Raw genomic sequence first — 14,031 nt, 5'->3', positions numbered from 1 at the left:
TGGAAAGAGGTTAACCTTTGACACCTAGCCAGTAATGAATGATGATTATTATGGGATGCCAAATTTACGTGTAATGGTCGGGCGCGTGATTTTGAACAAATAACGCAATGGGAAACTGCACATTTGGTGAGAATTTCTTCATTATTGGCTTCCTCTTCTGCTGATCAAAATATAGATCTGTTTTCTTAGTGGTATGAATATTTCATTTAAGCACTCTTTTGCAAAGAAATAGATCTTAATTCGAAAATTTTGACCTCAATATATCCCTCATCCGGAGCGGTGAGCACATGCAGTTAATAATGGGTCTCGCTTCCTTTACATAGAGGTCACTCATTAGTAGTAGTAGTACTTCTAGGTCTAGGACAGGGATGGGATTGCCCAGTTTACGGACAGGGAAGGGAACCAGTTTCCACTTTTACTAACGTTAGGCCCGCAATTTTTACCTTATAAATACAAGTTATAGGCCCTACCAGTTTTTCTGTGGCATTTTTCTGTAGGCTATATGATGACGTCCACATTACATCATGATTGCTCATTTAAAATGATTTAGCATGTTTAGGCTAGTCATTAGCTAGGCCTATCAGTATCACTTAAGTTAATGTCTTACTCTTATGCATGGCATGTGAACCTGCAGTGTGTGGGATTTTGCTAAATGGTGGGGGTTTCCACCAGTTACAATACAAGTTATGGCCAGGCCGATGCATGTTTAGGCCTAGCCCTCTAGTGTGGCACAGCTCTCACTCCCGATCCATCCTTAGCCACGCATCTGTATACGCGATTTCGTGTCGGCGTATTGAACATTTCGGCGCACTCACTTATCATCGTGGGCGCAATTTCTTTTGCACACAAACATGATTCTTGACCTTTCCGCTTTCTAAAAACCATTTATTGAATGATTTCACTCACATTATTGAGGTACAGTATTTTCCAGTCTTTTTGCCTTTATCCATTCAATCTAACAGGCTCGCTCTCACAGTCGCCATCTTTAAAATAAGGTTGTTGAACATTACGTCACTTGACCCCTCATCGTCTCGACAGATGTTCCTTGCCAAGATATCTAAACTGCTGCCAAAGTTTTGGAAGAGCCCATTGGTACATGTAGTATCTTATCGCTCAGTCCGTGTATTACGTATGTCTTGACATGGAACAGCCGTCGAGACGATGAGGGGTCAAGTGATGTAATGTTCAACGACCCTATTTTAAAGATGGCGACTGTGAGAGCGAGCCTGTTAGATTGAATGGATAAAGGCAAAAAAGACTGGAAAATACCTCAATAACGTGAGTTAAATCATCCAATAAATGGTTTTTAGACAGCGGAAAGGTCAAGAATCATGTTCGCGTGCAAAAGAAATTGGGCCCACGATGATAAGTGGGTGTGCCGAAATGTTCAATATGCTGAAACGAAAGTGCGTATACAGATATGTGGCTAAGGATGGATCGGGAGTGAGAGTCCGTGCCACACTAGTTGGGCTAGTTTAGGCCTCATTATTAATTATTATTGTGTGTACAGATACTTGCAAAATATGCACGCATGTTTGACCACCGTTGACTGTTGCCTGTAATTAATTGTTCATCACATCCGTCATTTTTCTGGTCATTTCTGTCATGACAGTTACATCATAGGCTACATGTCTGTTGTCCGTGCAAATTAAAAGTTTTTCCCATAGGCCTATTTGGAAAGCTTTGAGCAGTGCACAGTCTAAATATGAAAGATAACCAATTTAGATAAGACTTGAACCAGTCACCCTCCTGAAGACGAACAGAGCATACTGTTCGGAACGTCGAGTGTCCACCCTCGGTTCTTCTCATAACCACACACTCATAAAACTTAATAGAGATATTTTCTTGTACATGGTGCAACTGCAAGCCTACGTAACTCATAACCAATTTAAATTTTCTAGAAAACTAAATAAAAGATCAGCTTTGAAGCTGATGATCAGTGTGGAACATCCGACTTGAAAACGTGAATGACAACTTAGGTCAAATTTCGCTAACTACTTGTATATTTTATTTTTGGTATTTTATTAGTATTTTACTTCTTTTTCGCAGAAATAATAACAATAATAATAAAGCACTTATATGGTGCACTTAATCTGTAAAACATTCAAAGGCACTGGTCTAAGATGGAAAACGAAAACTCAATTTTTGTGTTAATGAAAAGTTAATGAGAAAAGAATATTTTGAGATAATGTTGAAAATGTTTGATATCATGTTCTCGTCCTAAATGGTCAGAACAAAGAGTTTGTTCATAGTACCCAAATCAAGTGGTCTAATACATTTAGGCCTATATTTGTCCGAGTGAAATGTCTGACTCTTTGAAAACACTCGCTGCACACGTTCAGTTGCCATGCCTGCAGAAAAGCATATCAGGGATAGGTTCACAGTCCATTATCCTCTGCCTGTTCTAAAATCGTCGTGTCTAGACTTTGCCCCATATCAAGTTGATCATGATAAAAGAACTTTAGAGAGTGTTACATTACTAATCTTTCACCAGCAGCTGTCTCATGATCTGTCAGTCTTGCACCACGCTTGCCTGACACCGTACTGTGATCTGAATCAGCACGTTAAAGCCATGTCATCCCCGGGGTCCCAGACCAGAAGCAGCACAGCTAAGGCCAGACTGGAAGCCACCAGAAGCGGCAAGGCCGACCCCGTGGCAGTCATTCAGGCCGAGCTGGACAACCTGATCGCCATGTCCAGCAGCGAGTCATCCAGCACAGCATCGTCGTCCCCTTCTAAAGCTGCCCAGTCCACCACCACCATCATCACGGCCGTCAGCGAGAGCACCACATCAAACACCAGCACGCCAACCGAAGTCAGGGTCTCCTCAGGCGGAAACCCGGCCCAAGTCATAACTCTGCCTCCTGGGTCGCCGGTTGGGAAGACCATACAGAACATTGTAAAACGCAGCATGCCATCGACGACGACAAGTCAGGTGGTGACCAAGGTCATAATCACACGGAACCCTACAACAAAACAGCCCATGTCCACCAGTGTAGGGCTGAGCACCGCAACAGTTACCATGGTGACACCTGGGACAGCCCAAACATCCAGCGGACGGCAGTTGATACCACCAGGGTCTCCCATTAAGCTCATCCCCATCGCCCAGCCGGGCGTGGTGCCATCCCAACAGGGTGTGGTCATTCCAAAAGGCGTGGTTATCACCTCGGCATCGCCAATGAAACAGAATGCGACCAAAGTCGCCATCCCCACAATGAAGAGTCCAACGAAGGTCACCGTGAGTACGACGCCAAAGAAGATCGCGCCGGCCCCTCAGACCATCATCGTCAAATCCTCGGCAGAGCTAACATCACAGCAGGTCGGAGTCTCTCTGACATCGGTGTCAGGAGTCAAAACAGTAGCCATGGTTGCTAACCCAGTAAGTGTGATTTCTGGGGCCAGTTTGTTTCCAAAGATCTGGACCTCGATCAGTGATCCCATCGCTGGTTCGCTTCACCCAGTAGGGGGGTTTTGGTGTCAGAGAACGGATCACGATCTGTATCCACGTGAAACAAACTGGTCCCATGATCACCTGAGATTACCACATTGTTAGCATTCTGGTAACTGTGTAACATTGATGTGTCTAGTCTTGTGTAAGGCTGAGTCAATTCGATTGATTCACTATTTGAATATTTGACGTTCAATTCATTTGAATATCCGAATATTTGGTTACACCAACCGGCAGATTGTTTATGAACAAACCATATACAAAATCAGTTGCAATAATACATGCACTGGTACATTACAATCACTATTAAGGCTTCTCAAGTCTAGGAGTATTTCCATCCACGATTTTGCGAGATTTAATGAGAGATGAACAGTACTTCTTGCCCTGTTGAAAATTTCTATTCCTTTGAAATTTTTTAATGAATAGTTTACTTTTTGAATCGTAAGATTTGTCCCTTTTCATTTGAATCTGCTTGAAACAAGCCTCCATAGTGCAGTTTTTCTCATTTAAAACAAAAGAAAATTCTTCCTTCCTTTTCATGAATTTTGCATTTGAATGTTTTTAATTCGGGAAATAATATTTGAATATTCGATAACTGTTCAAATATTTGGGACAGCCCTAGTCTTGTCTCTAGTTTTTTGACTGATTTTGTGGCTGGTCTGTTGATGGTCTCAAGTTCAACAGGGAAAGCTATCACTTTCTTTGCTTGAGAATCTGCCGTAGAATTTCATTCTTCTGTGTTCTTTCAACTCAAATCCTCAAGTCGGCGAACCAAGCCCAGCAGCTCAAGCCAATCCAGATCAAACCAGCCCCGCAGGCGCAGGGCAAGCAGAGCACCGTGACGAGCATCGTGACCACCAGCAAGGCGTCCAAGCCCCCAGTGGCAGTAACTACTGTTGCTGCAGCGACATCGACTGCTGCGTCTGCCGCGCCGGCGACCACCGTGCAGTCCGTACAGGTTCCCGGATCCAAGTTCTCCTACGTTAGGCTGGTCACCGTCACAGCATCAAGCTCGGCAAGCACCCAGAGTAAGTTGTAACAACCTCCTGTGCGGAATGTTGTTTTAATACCAGGACCGTCGATTATTTCTGTTAAATTATTGGATCTTATTTTGAAATCTAATAAAAGAGGGTACAGAGGTGCCAGATGAAGCCAGATGCAGCGTGGTTACTGAAGTGTCACACCCCCCATTGGTCTGAACTGGTGACTGAGGGTTTGAACAATGGGCAACGTAGATTGAAGACTTGGCCCTTGTTAGAGGATTATTTATACATATAAAGCCAGATATGGGACGGAGAGCACCCTCCCCCATACCTTTGTGTTGGCCACTGTTTGATCAGAATCTCAGGAGTTCTTTACAGACATTTTGGGAGACGTGTCGGGTAACAAGACTAGAGGGACGTGTCTAGGGATTGGACATGTAAGGGGGGCACCCCTCCGTCCCATATCTTGCTTGGTATGTCTTTGGCCTGGTGGGATTTGGAGTGGAAAGAAGAGGATGGAAATGTCCTGCGTAGCTTTTCGTTGTGATCATTCAGAGTGCAACTGAGACCCAGTGGAGTTCATCCAGGCTCGCCTGGTTCAATGCAAGTCCCGGTCTCTTTCAAGATAGTCTTCTTACATCTTACTGCATGATATCGCACAGTGCTGTGGAGTCCAAATTCAGGTTAAACGCTGGGATTCCTGATTTGTTTGTATTGTATAGCTAAGCCTGTGGTTACAACCGCGAAACCCATCGCTCCAGCCTCCACCACAGTGCACAACGTTGTGCGGACAATACCCGCAACGAACCCCGTCAAAGTCAATGTACCCATTGCTCCAGCCCAGGTGAGTTATCTCGAGACTTCTCTGACAGATAAAAACACTGCTGCAAACTGCTCACAGACAAGAGTGACCTGAAACGTACATATCTGTGAAAGTTAAAGGTCAGACGTGGCTTCATTCTTTTTCAAAGATTAAAACGTCAGCCTTGTACTGTTTAATTGAATTGTAGTTGTTTTGTATATATATTTATAGTTTAATTCAGCAAGTAGTTAAAATGTTCACTAATCCCCAAACCTGATCAGGTTCTGCAAACTAGTACTATCTCGCGGATTTTGACAAATTTAGGCCTACTCATTCTTGACGCATCGTGGGTTTGATGTCCTGTGAATTATGAAGAACAAGTCCTTGGTTTCTTGCACAGCGTGGAATTTTAAACATTGAGGAAAAGTTCTTGTGAAATTGGTTTTGGCCTCTCAACTGCAGATCAAAGTTCTGACAACAGTTTTGTGTACCGTATTTTATCCTTTCCAGTAGTTAACGATATTTGTTCTTTCGGGGTCCTCGTTACCAAAGTCATAATGCCTGTATACTCCTTGTCTATTAATTTTTTCAAAACGTTTCATTCATCAAGATGTGTCATAGAAAAAAAAAATTGATTTGTGACAGAAAATCCAGGCGAATCGGAGCAGCGCCGCTCAGGGCGTGGCGGGGTCGGGATCCGCCACCCAGAACCGCATGATCATGCCGGCTAACACCCAGCTGAAGATCATCAACCCGATGACGGGGGAGACCAAGTTTGCCTCTTTCCCGCCCGGCACCACCCTGCTAGCCCCCAGCGGCAACATCATGCAGAACTTTGCCATGGTGCCCATGGTGCCTCAGGTTGGTGAAACTTGCTCAACTTGTTGAATTGTTCAGTGGGTCAGCCGTGAAGCTGGTCATTCATTCAATCCATATCCCGAGGCTGATATCCTGATTATTTCAACTGGTACCCCAGCACAACTCAACTTGGAGCAATTTTTGGTATTAAAATGCTCTTTCAGTACGTCTCATTTATAAGCCGCACAGTGCTGTGCACCATAACGTGAATATTCATGCATGCATCATCTCTGCACAGGTGATGTCTCAGGCCAAGCCGGTGTCCACACCCAACTATGTCTCTCTGGCACCCTCACTGTCTGGGGGAGTTCCCCAAGCTCCGCCCCCACGGCCACGCTCCCCGCCTCCGCCAAGTCGTGTCATCAATGGGTGAGAATACCGCCAACACCTCATGGCAGAATTCATGGCCAGTTTTCAAACTTTTCAGCATTTCATTTGATTGACTATCTCTTACATTGAAAGCTTAACCCTAACAGTCCCATATCCTCCGATTTCAATATGATTTTTCAAACACCCTAGGGGGTTAGGGTTAATAAAGGAATTGGATACAATTTATTGAAAATGAAGACAATTTAATTCAAGTGGCATTAAATAAATCATTCGTCTGAATGGAAGAGTTTGACCAAATACATGTTACGAACATCTTGGAAAGCAATGGTGTGAAAGATGCAGCTTGTCTACTTGTTCAGCAACTCTCAAGTTCGAAATATTGTGCCTAAAATTCATCATAAATAGATGACCTAAGAATTATTTCAAGAAGCGGTGTTGCTTATAGTGGTTTGTTATATCAATATTGTATCCAGGGTTGCCACTTAAGAGTCTTTGTTTCTTATTTTTTATCACTCAAGGCGGCGATCGGCCCAGTTGGATCCCGAACACCGACCACGGAAACCCTGCAATTGCACCAAGTCGCAGTGTCTGAAATTGTAAGTATGAGGCCTGTGGCACCCTCTGAGGGTTCCTGCGGCCTGGAAAAGCCATGAAAAGTCATGGAAATTTGTTTTTCCTCTTTCAGGCCTGGAAAAGTCATGGGATTTTGTCATGGAAGTCACAAAACCGTGTGTGATTTCTATTATCAGAACTAAGCGCATAAAATCTGTGATTGTATCTGCAACCTAAAAGGCTGAATAGTCCAAGAAATTGCATTATTGGTTGTGAATTTTCATAATGTGGTCATGGAAAATTCATGGAATTTAATTGTCCTTGAGGTGCAGGAACCCGTCCTCCGAGTTTGAATCCAGACTTTTAGGAAAGAAAACTTACCTTTTGCTCGATAACCACACCCCTGAGATTGTTTGGAACGGGCGAGGAATTGCTATTTTAGGAGACAAGCTTTTTTAGTTTTTTCTGACATCACACCATCTGACTTGCCCTCGGCCGTGTTCCTGAAGTGTCAGCATCCTTTCAAAGCACTTTTATCAGGAAAGGATATAACGCAAGGCTGAAAACCACCAGTGAGATGGTGATGTGTAAGTCAAGTTAGACGATCAGACAGTCATTCGGGGTTTGTGTTCAGTCAGAGTGCCAACATGAAATGGTGACATCACGTCAGGTTTTGACTCTGCGAATTAGCTAGGGTTGAACTCATTTCAAGAGTTACATTCAGGCTAAGTTTTTCTTTTAACCCTAACCCTTCTCAGTCCTCCAAGATCCTCTGGTTGGGTTTGGAGGACACCGGAGGATTGAGGAAGAATGACCAAAAAAGTGTGGCTGATTGCATTGTCAAAATTATACACAAAATCATCCATGCTGCTCCAGGATATCATTTGCCCTGCCTCTGCACAGTGAGCAGAATCGCGAGAGGGTTTTGGAGGATTGAGGCAGCGGGCACCCCTCAAAGGAGCAAATTCAAGAAGCATTGGAGGATTGAATGCAGTTTTCTTTGCATGGGTAATCGAAGGATTTTGAAGGATTGAGGAGAGTGCTTAGCAAAAGAGGCCAAGGGGGGTTCGGGGTAACGTAAGGTTTCGGTTGGCCTCGATTCCCCGGTGAGAAACGAGTCCTAATCCCTGACGGAACCTGTCGCTTCATCTTACGTTATCACTCTCCCCCCTCCCCTTTGTCCACCAAGGTACTGCGACTGCTTTGCCAACGGGGAGTTCTGCAGCAGCTGTAATTGCAACAACTGTTTCAACAACCTGGACCACGAGGAGGACCGGGCCCGGGCCATCAAGGCCTGCCTGGACCGCAACCCCAACGCCTTTAAGCCCAAGATCGGCAAGGGGCGGAACGGGGAGCTGGACCGGAGGCACAACAAGGGCTGCAACTGCAAGCGCTCAGGCTGCCTCAAGAACTACTGCGAGTGCTACGAGGTCGGTCAGCATCTCGCGCGAATCTCCTTTGCACCATACCATGTTCCTTTGCTTTGAACTTTTCGCAGTTGCGCTGATTCACAAGTCGGCCATATTGAATTGGAAGAGAGGTTAACATTGCAGGGGGCACTGAGAATAAACTGGAAGCACTAAAATGAAACTTCATTCCAAATTAATGCCATTTTCACAGACCAAGAATATAAAATTTGTGATGAATTATATAAACATGTTTTAAGCCAAATACAAAAATCGAAAATGAGGGTGGAACTCAAAACAGTTTAACAGACTACGTTGAATACGATAAGATTTTGAAACACAATCAAAGTACATCTTGAAACAATCAAAGATGGTTTCCTGATGAATAAGGTCTGTTTTCTGAACTCTGTTTAAATGCGAGTCAACCTACCAAAGGAAGCCCCAAGTCCACTAAACCACTTCGGAGGCACAGACCTTGAAAAGAATCTTGCGCAGTAAAATGAATTGAAACCCTAAACATTTTTTCACCCACTTGGTGTCCGTTTTTCATCAGGATGGCAAACTGAGTGACACATTGAAACAGGGAGCCCAGTCTTCTCTTTGTAATGCAGACAAATTACTGACAAAGTGGCCTTCAGACTCGATTTTGTCGGAGCTGAATTTTTCTCATCAATAACACTTGTTTCCCCAGGCGAGGATTCTGTGCTCCAATAACTGCAAGTGTGTTGGGTGTAAAAACTTTGAGGAGAGCCCCGAGCGGAAGACGCTGATGCACCTCGCCGACGCCGCAGAGGTCCGGGTTCAGCAGCAGACTGACGCCAACACCAAGCTACAGTTCCAAGACTTCCCCTCCCGGCCGGCTATAGTCAATGATTCGGGCAAAAGGTAGGACTCCCGGTGTGACACCGGTCTGAAGGCCGGCTCATGCTTCAGGCGAAAGCGAAAAGCGAAGTGACTTTGACGTCACAAAACTGTTACAGTGACATGCACTGAGTTGAAACATGCTCAACTGCTGCAAATTTTAGGAGCAAATATATGATTTGACGTCATACTTTCTACGCCCAAGTACGAACTGGGCCCAAGTTCACAAAGTGTTTTTTATTTGGCTGTTTAAATATTCCCCTTGGTTTTATCAGTATAATACTTTTGATCGGCACTCCCTTCACAGGTTACCATTCTCGTTCATCACCAACGACGTCGCCGAGGCCACCTGCCAGTGCCTCCTGGCACAGGCCGAGCAGACGGAGCAGAAACGGACATCCCAGGCCAAGGCTGAGCGGCTCATCCTGGAAGAATTTGGCCAGTGTCTGCGGCAGGTCATCAACTCGGCCGGCAAGACCAAAGGTGCGGCTTAGGATGTTGTGCATGAGCAGTAGAGGGCGCTGTACAAATTAGAATTCGAGGGGGCCTCTGAGCCAAAAGGGCAAGGCCAAGCAGAATAGAGCAGAACAGAGAGCCTGTGAGTCAGCATGCGGTTGTGCTGATAAGGCAGATCTCCTTGCTCGTGTGTTGCTGCCCTCCTGTGACCTTGGAGGTGCTTTATTTGCTGAAGTTTTTCAAGCACGGGAAATGTTTGCTTAGCATGGATAGGTTACCAGTGAGGTAGGTTTTGCTGTGCAACGTATGTCACTCAAGACCGGTTCCCTTCTCGCTCTTGCTCAGCACAAAAATTGAGTTATCAATGTGTAGTTAGAAGAAAGTAGCATTTGGATGAAGTAAATTTTTGAATTTGATTCAAGTCAATTCAAAGATGCTGAAATGCTTTACGAGAGACCAGTGTACGCATGTCAGTTTATTTTTGCATCACTTTGCACAAAAACTGGAAAAAAGTAAGCAACCTAGTTGTGCTTTCCAAATCGCCGATCTACAGGGATTGCCTCCTAAGCGAAGTGATGTCACGCTGGACTCGTGGGGGCGCTCTTTGCTTGCTCAGAAAAATTGGACGCGATGGCAGGTCACCGATTTCCGGGGAAAGAGGTTAGTCACTTGCCGAGAGAGGGTCTTACTGCAGGGCCCATCGGAATCTACAAGGCACTTTGCCAAACCGAAAATTCTATGAAGGACACTAACAAAAACGTGTTGCAGAGCACGAGTAGCGTTGGACATCTCTCTCATGAACTGCTAATTTTCCTTGTCCGAAATTTCGAGCTTTTTTCTCTGAAATTCTTTGATTTCTTTTGCCCCTCACTATGTTCATTTGAAAACTGAGAATTTGGGGACAGTGCTCAGTGTTGAATTTCAGACAGTTAAAATGAGGCGTGTAAGCGAATTCATGCCACTTGCTGTGTGTTTAAGGTGGACTAATTCTCAAACAAGTTTAAAAGTTGAATGGAGAGGTTTCATCTCATATTCTCAGTTTATGGTGACAAATCTCAGAGAAAGGTTGATTCTTACAATATTCAACCTCAGATCAGCTATGAACTGGACATTGAGACATTTTTTGGGTCTTTATTTTTTTGGGGGGGATTTCCAATGGGAAAAAAAAGTGTCCTGTTTAGTTTCCCCTCTGAGATTAAGAAATGGTGTGTCTTGTCTGGGGGAAGGCTGAAAAAAAAAATTAGTTTGTCTGACCTGTCCAAGTAAAAAAATGCTGCAATTTTGCTTTTCGCTGGCCAACAGAGGGAGCAAAAATGCACACAAGAAATAGCATCCTTAAGTATGGTGGCTAAGAATGGCCATGTAATGGGGATATTCAAATGAATATTTCCCTGTAGTCCTTTTCGTTGACATGGATTTTCATAGTCACAGGACGATAAATCAGTTTTTACCTCGTTGTTTAAGTCAGTGAAGACTATTTTCATCCCAGATAACTGCAGGACTGGGGGTAAACTTATTGTTTATTTAATTTTATAATTTCACGTAGAGTAAAAAAACCGTTAAAGCTGCGATAAGAATGTAGGATAAAATTGGTCAATCAACTAAACATGTACATATGCATACCAGAATCCAACGTTATGATCATGGTTTTTGAAATTAAATCACTGTACATAAATTGTTGTAATGGTAAACAAAACTTACTACATGTATGCGGAAGCAATAGGTTTCTGTTAATGACATAATGTGTACGTATCAAAACTTTATGTCTTGAAGAATCTGTACAGAGCGTCTTAGAAGATGAGACAGTTCATTTTAGTTTCTTTTAAGCTCAACAGGGGTGGGGCTGTTTTTATGTAAGGGGAGATACTAGAAGTAGATATTCCACCACGTTTTCTTATTTGCCTCGCGCATGGTACCTCTGTTTAGAGACTGTATTGGGGGTGCACTTGCTTGACGGAGTCTTTGCCAGTACAGCCTCTCTTTGAGCACAGCCAGCCTAAGGTTCTGTGTAGCATACAGTGTGCTTGCCTGGGCACATTTTGGCGTGACCAGTCTCCCTCATACGCATCATTTTGGTTGTCGTAATGAGACTTTTGTGTGTTACGTAAACACACACCTTGGCTGCGTCGGCACCTGATTAGCCACAGGATCCCACTTCAAATTGCCTTTTTTTCCCTGGTTTTTTGGTGCGCCCATAATTTTAATCGTTTGTCATTGGCCACTTTGTTCATTTTTTTTTACTCCTCAACCTTGGAGTATCATCACCACTTAAAGCCAAGTCTATTTCAGTTTAATTTCATATACCCCCCCCCAAGCCACTGTTTTATGTATTTTTCTTGTATAAAATGGAAATAAAACCTATTTGATAAATGCTTTTTCCCCCAGTAGAATTAAAGCCCAAACTAGAATTGTTAGTAGTTGCTGATAGGTTGGGTTGAGCTTTGCTGCCTGAGGGAGGTTCTTTGGAGGGGGATCGGTCTTAGCATTTTGATACTTGTACATAGAAAATTATTATTTTATGTAAACACTGTTGATGTATCCACAGAAGTGCATATTTGTTCATATTTCTAAACATTTGTAATGGTTGTCTGATTTATTTGTTTGTTTGTTTAGCGCTTTGGGTCTTGTGGGTGTGTTTTGTTATGTGTATTTCACGGTGGTTTTATTTGCAACAAAAAAAACATTGAGGGCATAATTTTGGAAATGTGATTTCAACTTTTCTTTTCCAGATGGTATCCTGTTTGCTTGCTTTTGTCAGATGATTGCTTTGTTAATTTGTCGGTTCAAAGTCCCTGGGTCCTCAGTTTTGGTTCTATTTTCTGTAAAACGTTTTCTTTGTTGGTTGTGTTGTTGTGATTGTTGTTTGTTGGGGGATGTTCACAAAAGGTTTTCTCTCCTTTTTTTCGTTTGGTGTTTTCTTGCTCTATTTATATTTTATTCGAAGTTCCTTGTCAAAAAGAATCCTTTCCCGTCACAATCCGTTGAGTAGTTCGGAGCGAATGGTTTGGTTGAAGTCGCCTGACCAATGTCGCAAAGAATGCCTTTGCAGAAACAGAACAATGCTTAGAAATGTGAACCTCTCAAATGGGGTTGGGGGATTGCTGTCTTTGAAAGCCCTTTCTAATGTAGTTTATTTTTTAGTCATTACAAAACGTCTGTCTGTAATTGCAGTCTGAAATCACACTTGTCAGGGCAGGTTGTGAATCTACCTTCCATCTAAAATTTAAATAACAATGGGCGGTGCTTGTCCCAAAGCTCTGAACGTTCCCAAAGCTAAATTGTCTTTACTCAAAAATTACCTCACCAGTGTAATGTGCGTATTGGTTTTACTATGAAGTGATGTCTTCTCTCGTGTTGTAGATTTCAGGTGGTAAACATGACTGTTGTCACACTCCCGGGGTTGCACCCGCAAAGACCAAAGAAGGGAAAATGCAGCCATGTACCGACTGAATTTTGCTAGCCCACCATTTACATGTCCGGCTGATATTTACGTGTACATGAAATAGCCTTCGGTCATGTTGTATGTGGGAAGCGATCGCATCGATGGTTCAGGATTAAAATAATGTAAATGTCATTTGACGACCGTTTGCTGTGTGAAGACTGTTCACTCCATTTATGTCTGATATTCCCTTTTCTATTTGAAGTGGTCTGATCCCAAGCAAAGGCCGTGTCCGAAACGGGTTTCCGGAGCTACGGCTAGGTCTTCTGTCTGCGCGTGTCCGCGTATTTCCAATGGAGGGAAGACCGAGCTCTAGACATTAGATTCGGGCGTAGCCAAAGATTCGCACAAGTCCTTTGCGCAAGTGCCGTGAAAGATGGTAGCGTTTAGCCCTTGTTACGGTTGCTGGTACGTCAGAACAGCTCAGTCATTCGTTTCTTTTTTTTCTACTGGTAGCGATGAAAAGGGGGTGTACTTTTTAAGTGCAGTTTAAAACCCTTTTTCCTGTCCACTAATCAAAGACTTAGTAGTTTAGTTGTCAATCTCGTGCCGTGAAAGTGCAATGTCATCACATCTTAGAGTTCTGCTGAAGCTTGGAATAATTTAGATCTTGTTATTGTTCAATTATGCGTTTACTGGGCATACCGCTCGACTTCAGCGGACACTGCTTCATGAGGAATGGCAAATGCTTCTTTATTAGCTTGATCAAGAGAGGGCACAATTCAGTAGGAACTGCACTTCGCTGGTCACAAACAAAATGAGCTCTCTCCACCAACGTAGCTCTTTTCAACCGATGAGTGGTGCTTCTGCTCAAGGCTGATCATGAATGCGCCATATGTGTGGCGTTTGCCAAATTTTAGCTAGCTTTCCTTTTATCTTCTTAACACTTTGAAAGC

The 14,031-nt window shown here is 43.6% G+C and overlaps 1 protein-coding gene across 3 annotated transcripts; it reads left to right on the top strand.

Moving 5' to 3' along the window:
- Positions 1-16: 16 nt before the first annotated feature.
- Positions 17-13,275, top strand: lin54 (lin-54 DREAM MuvB core complex component). 3 transcript variants are annotated; one of them, XM_087129973.1, is made up of 11 exons: positions 17-126; positions 2,498-3,379; positions 4,212-4,476; positions 5,154-5,275; positions 5,879-6,094; positions 6,330-6,460; positions 6,940-7,017; positions 8,163-8,403; positions 9,071-9,264; positions 9,548-9,723; positions 10,250-13,275. In XM_087129973.1, the coding sequence occupies exons 2-11, from the start codon at positions 2,573-2,575 to the stop codon at positions 10,261-10,263; spliced, it is 2,244 nt and encodes a 747-aa protein (XP_086986099.1). In that variant the 5' UTR covers positions 17-126; positions 2,498-2,572; the 3' UTR covers positions 10,264-13,275. The 3 variants fall into 3 exon arrangements, with proteins under 3 accessions (XP_086986099.1, XP_086986101.1, XP_086986100.1); XM_087129974.1 differs by having other exon boundaries at positions 37-126; positions 2,495-3,379; XM_087129975.1 differs by having other exon boundaries at positions 9,548-13,275.
- The last annotated feature ends 756 nt before the right edge of the window (positions 13,276-14,031 follow it).

The sequence above is a fragment of the Acanthaster planci genome, linkage group LG19 (assembly GCF_054643075.1).
Source record: "Acanthaster planci isolate LZ-2023a linkage group LG19, COTS_SCS, whole genome shotgun sequence".
Taxonomy (NCBI): Eukaryota; Metazoa; Echinodermata; class Asteroidea; order Valvatida; family Acanthasteridae; genus Acanthaster; species Acanthaster planci.
Note: the sequence above shows the minus strand (reverse complement) of the source record. Positions and strands in the feature narration are given on the sequence as shown.

Excerpts from the sequence above, each read along its gene's own strand:
- lin54 (XM_087129973.1), top strand. The coding sequence starts at position 2,573 with ATGTCATCCCCGGGGTCCCAGACCAGAAGCAGCACAGCTAAGGCCAGA. Across the intron at positions 5,276-5,878 it reads TACCCATTGCTCCAGCCCAG|AAAATCCAGGCGAATCGGAG; the intron begins GTGAGTTATCTC and ends GATTTGTGACAG. Across the intron at positions 6,095-6,329 it reads TGGTGCCCATGGTGCCTCAG|GTGATGTCTCAGGCCAAGCC; the intron begins GTTGGTGAAACT and ends ATCTCTGCACAG.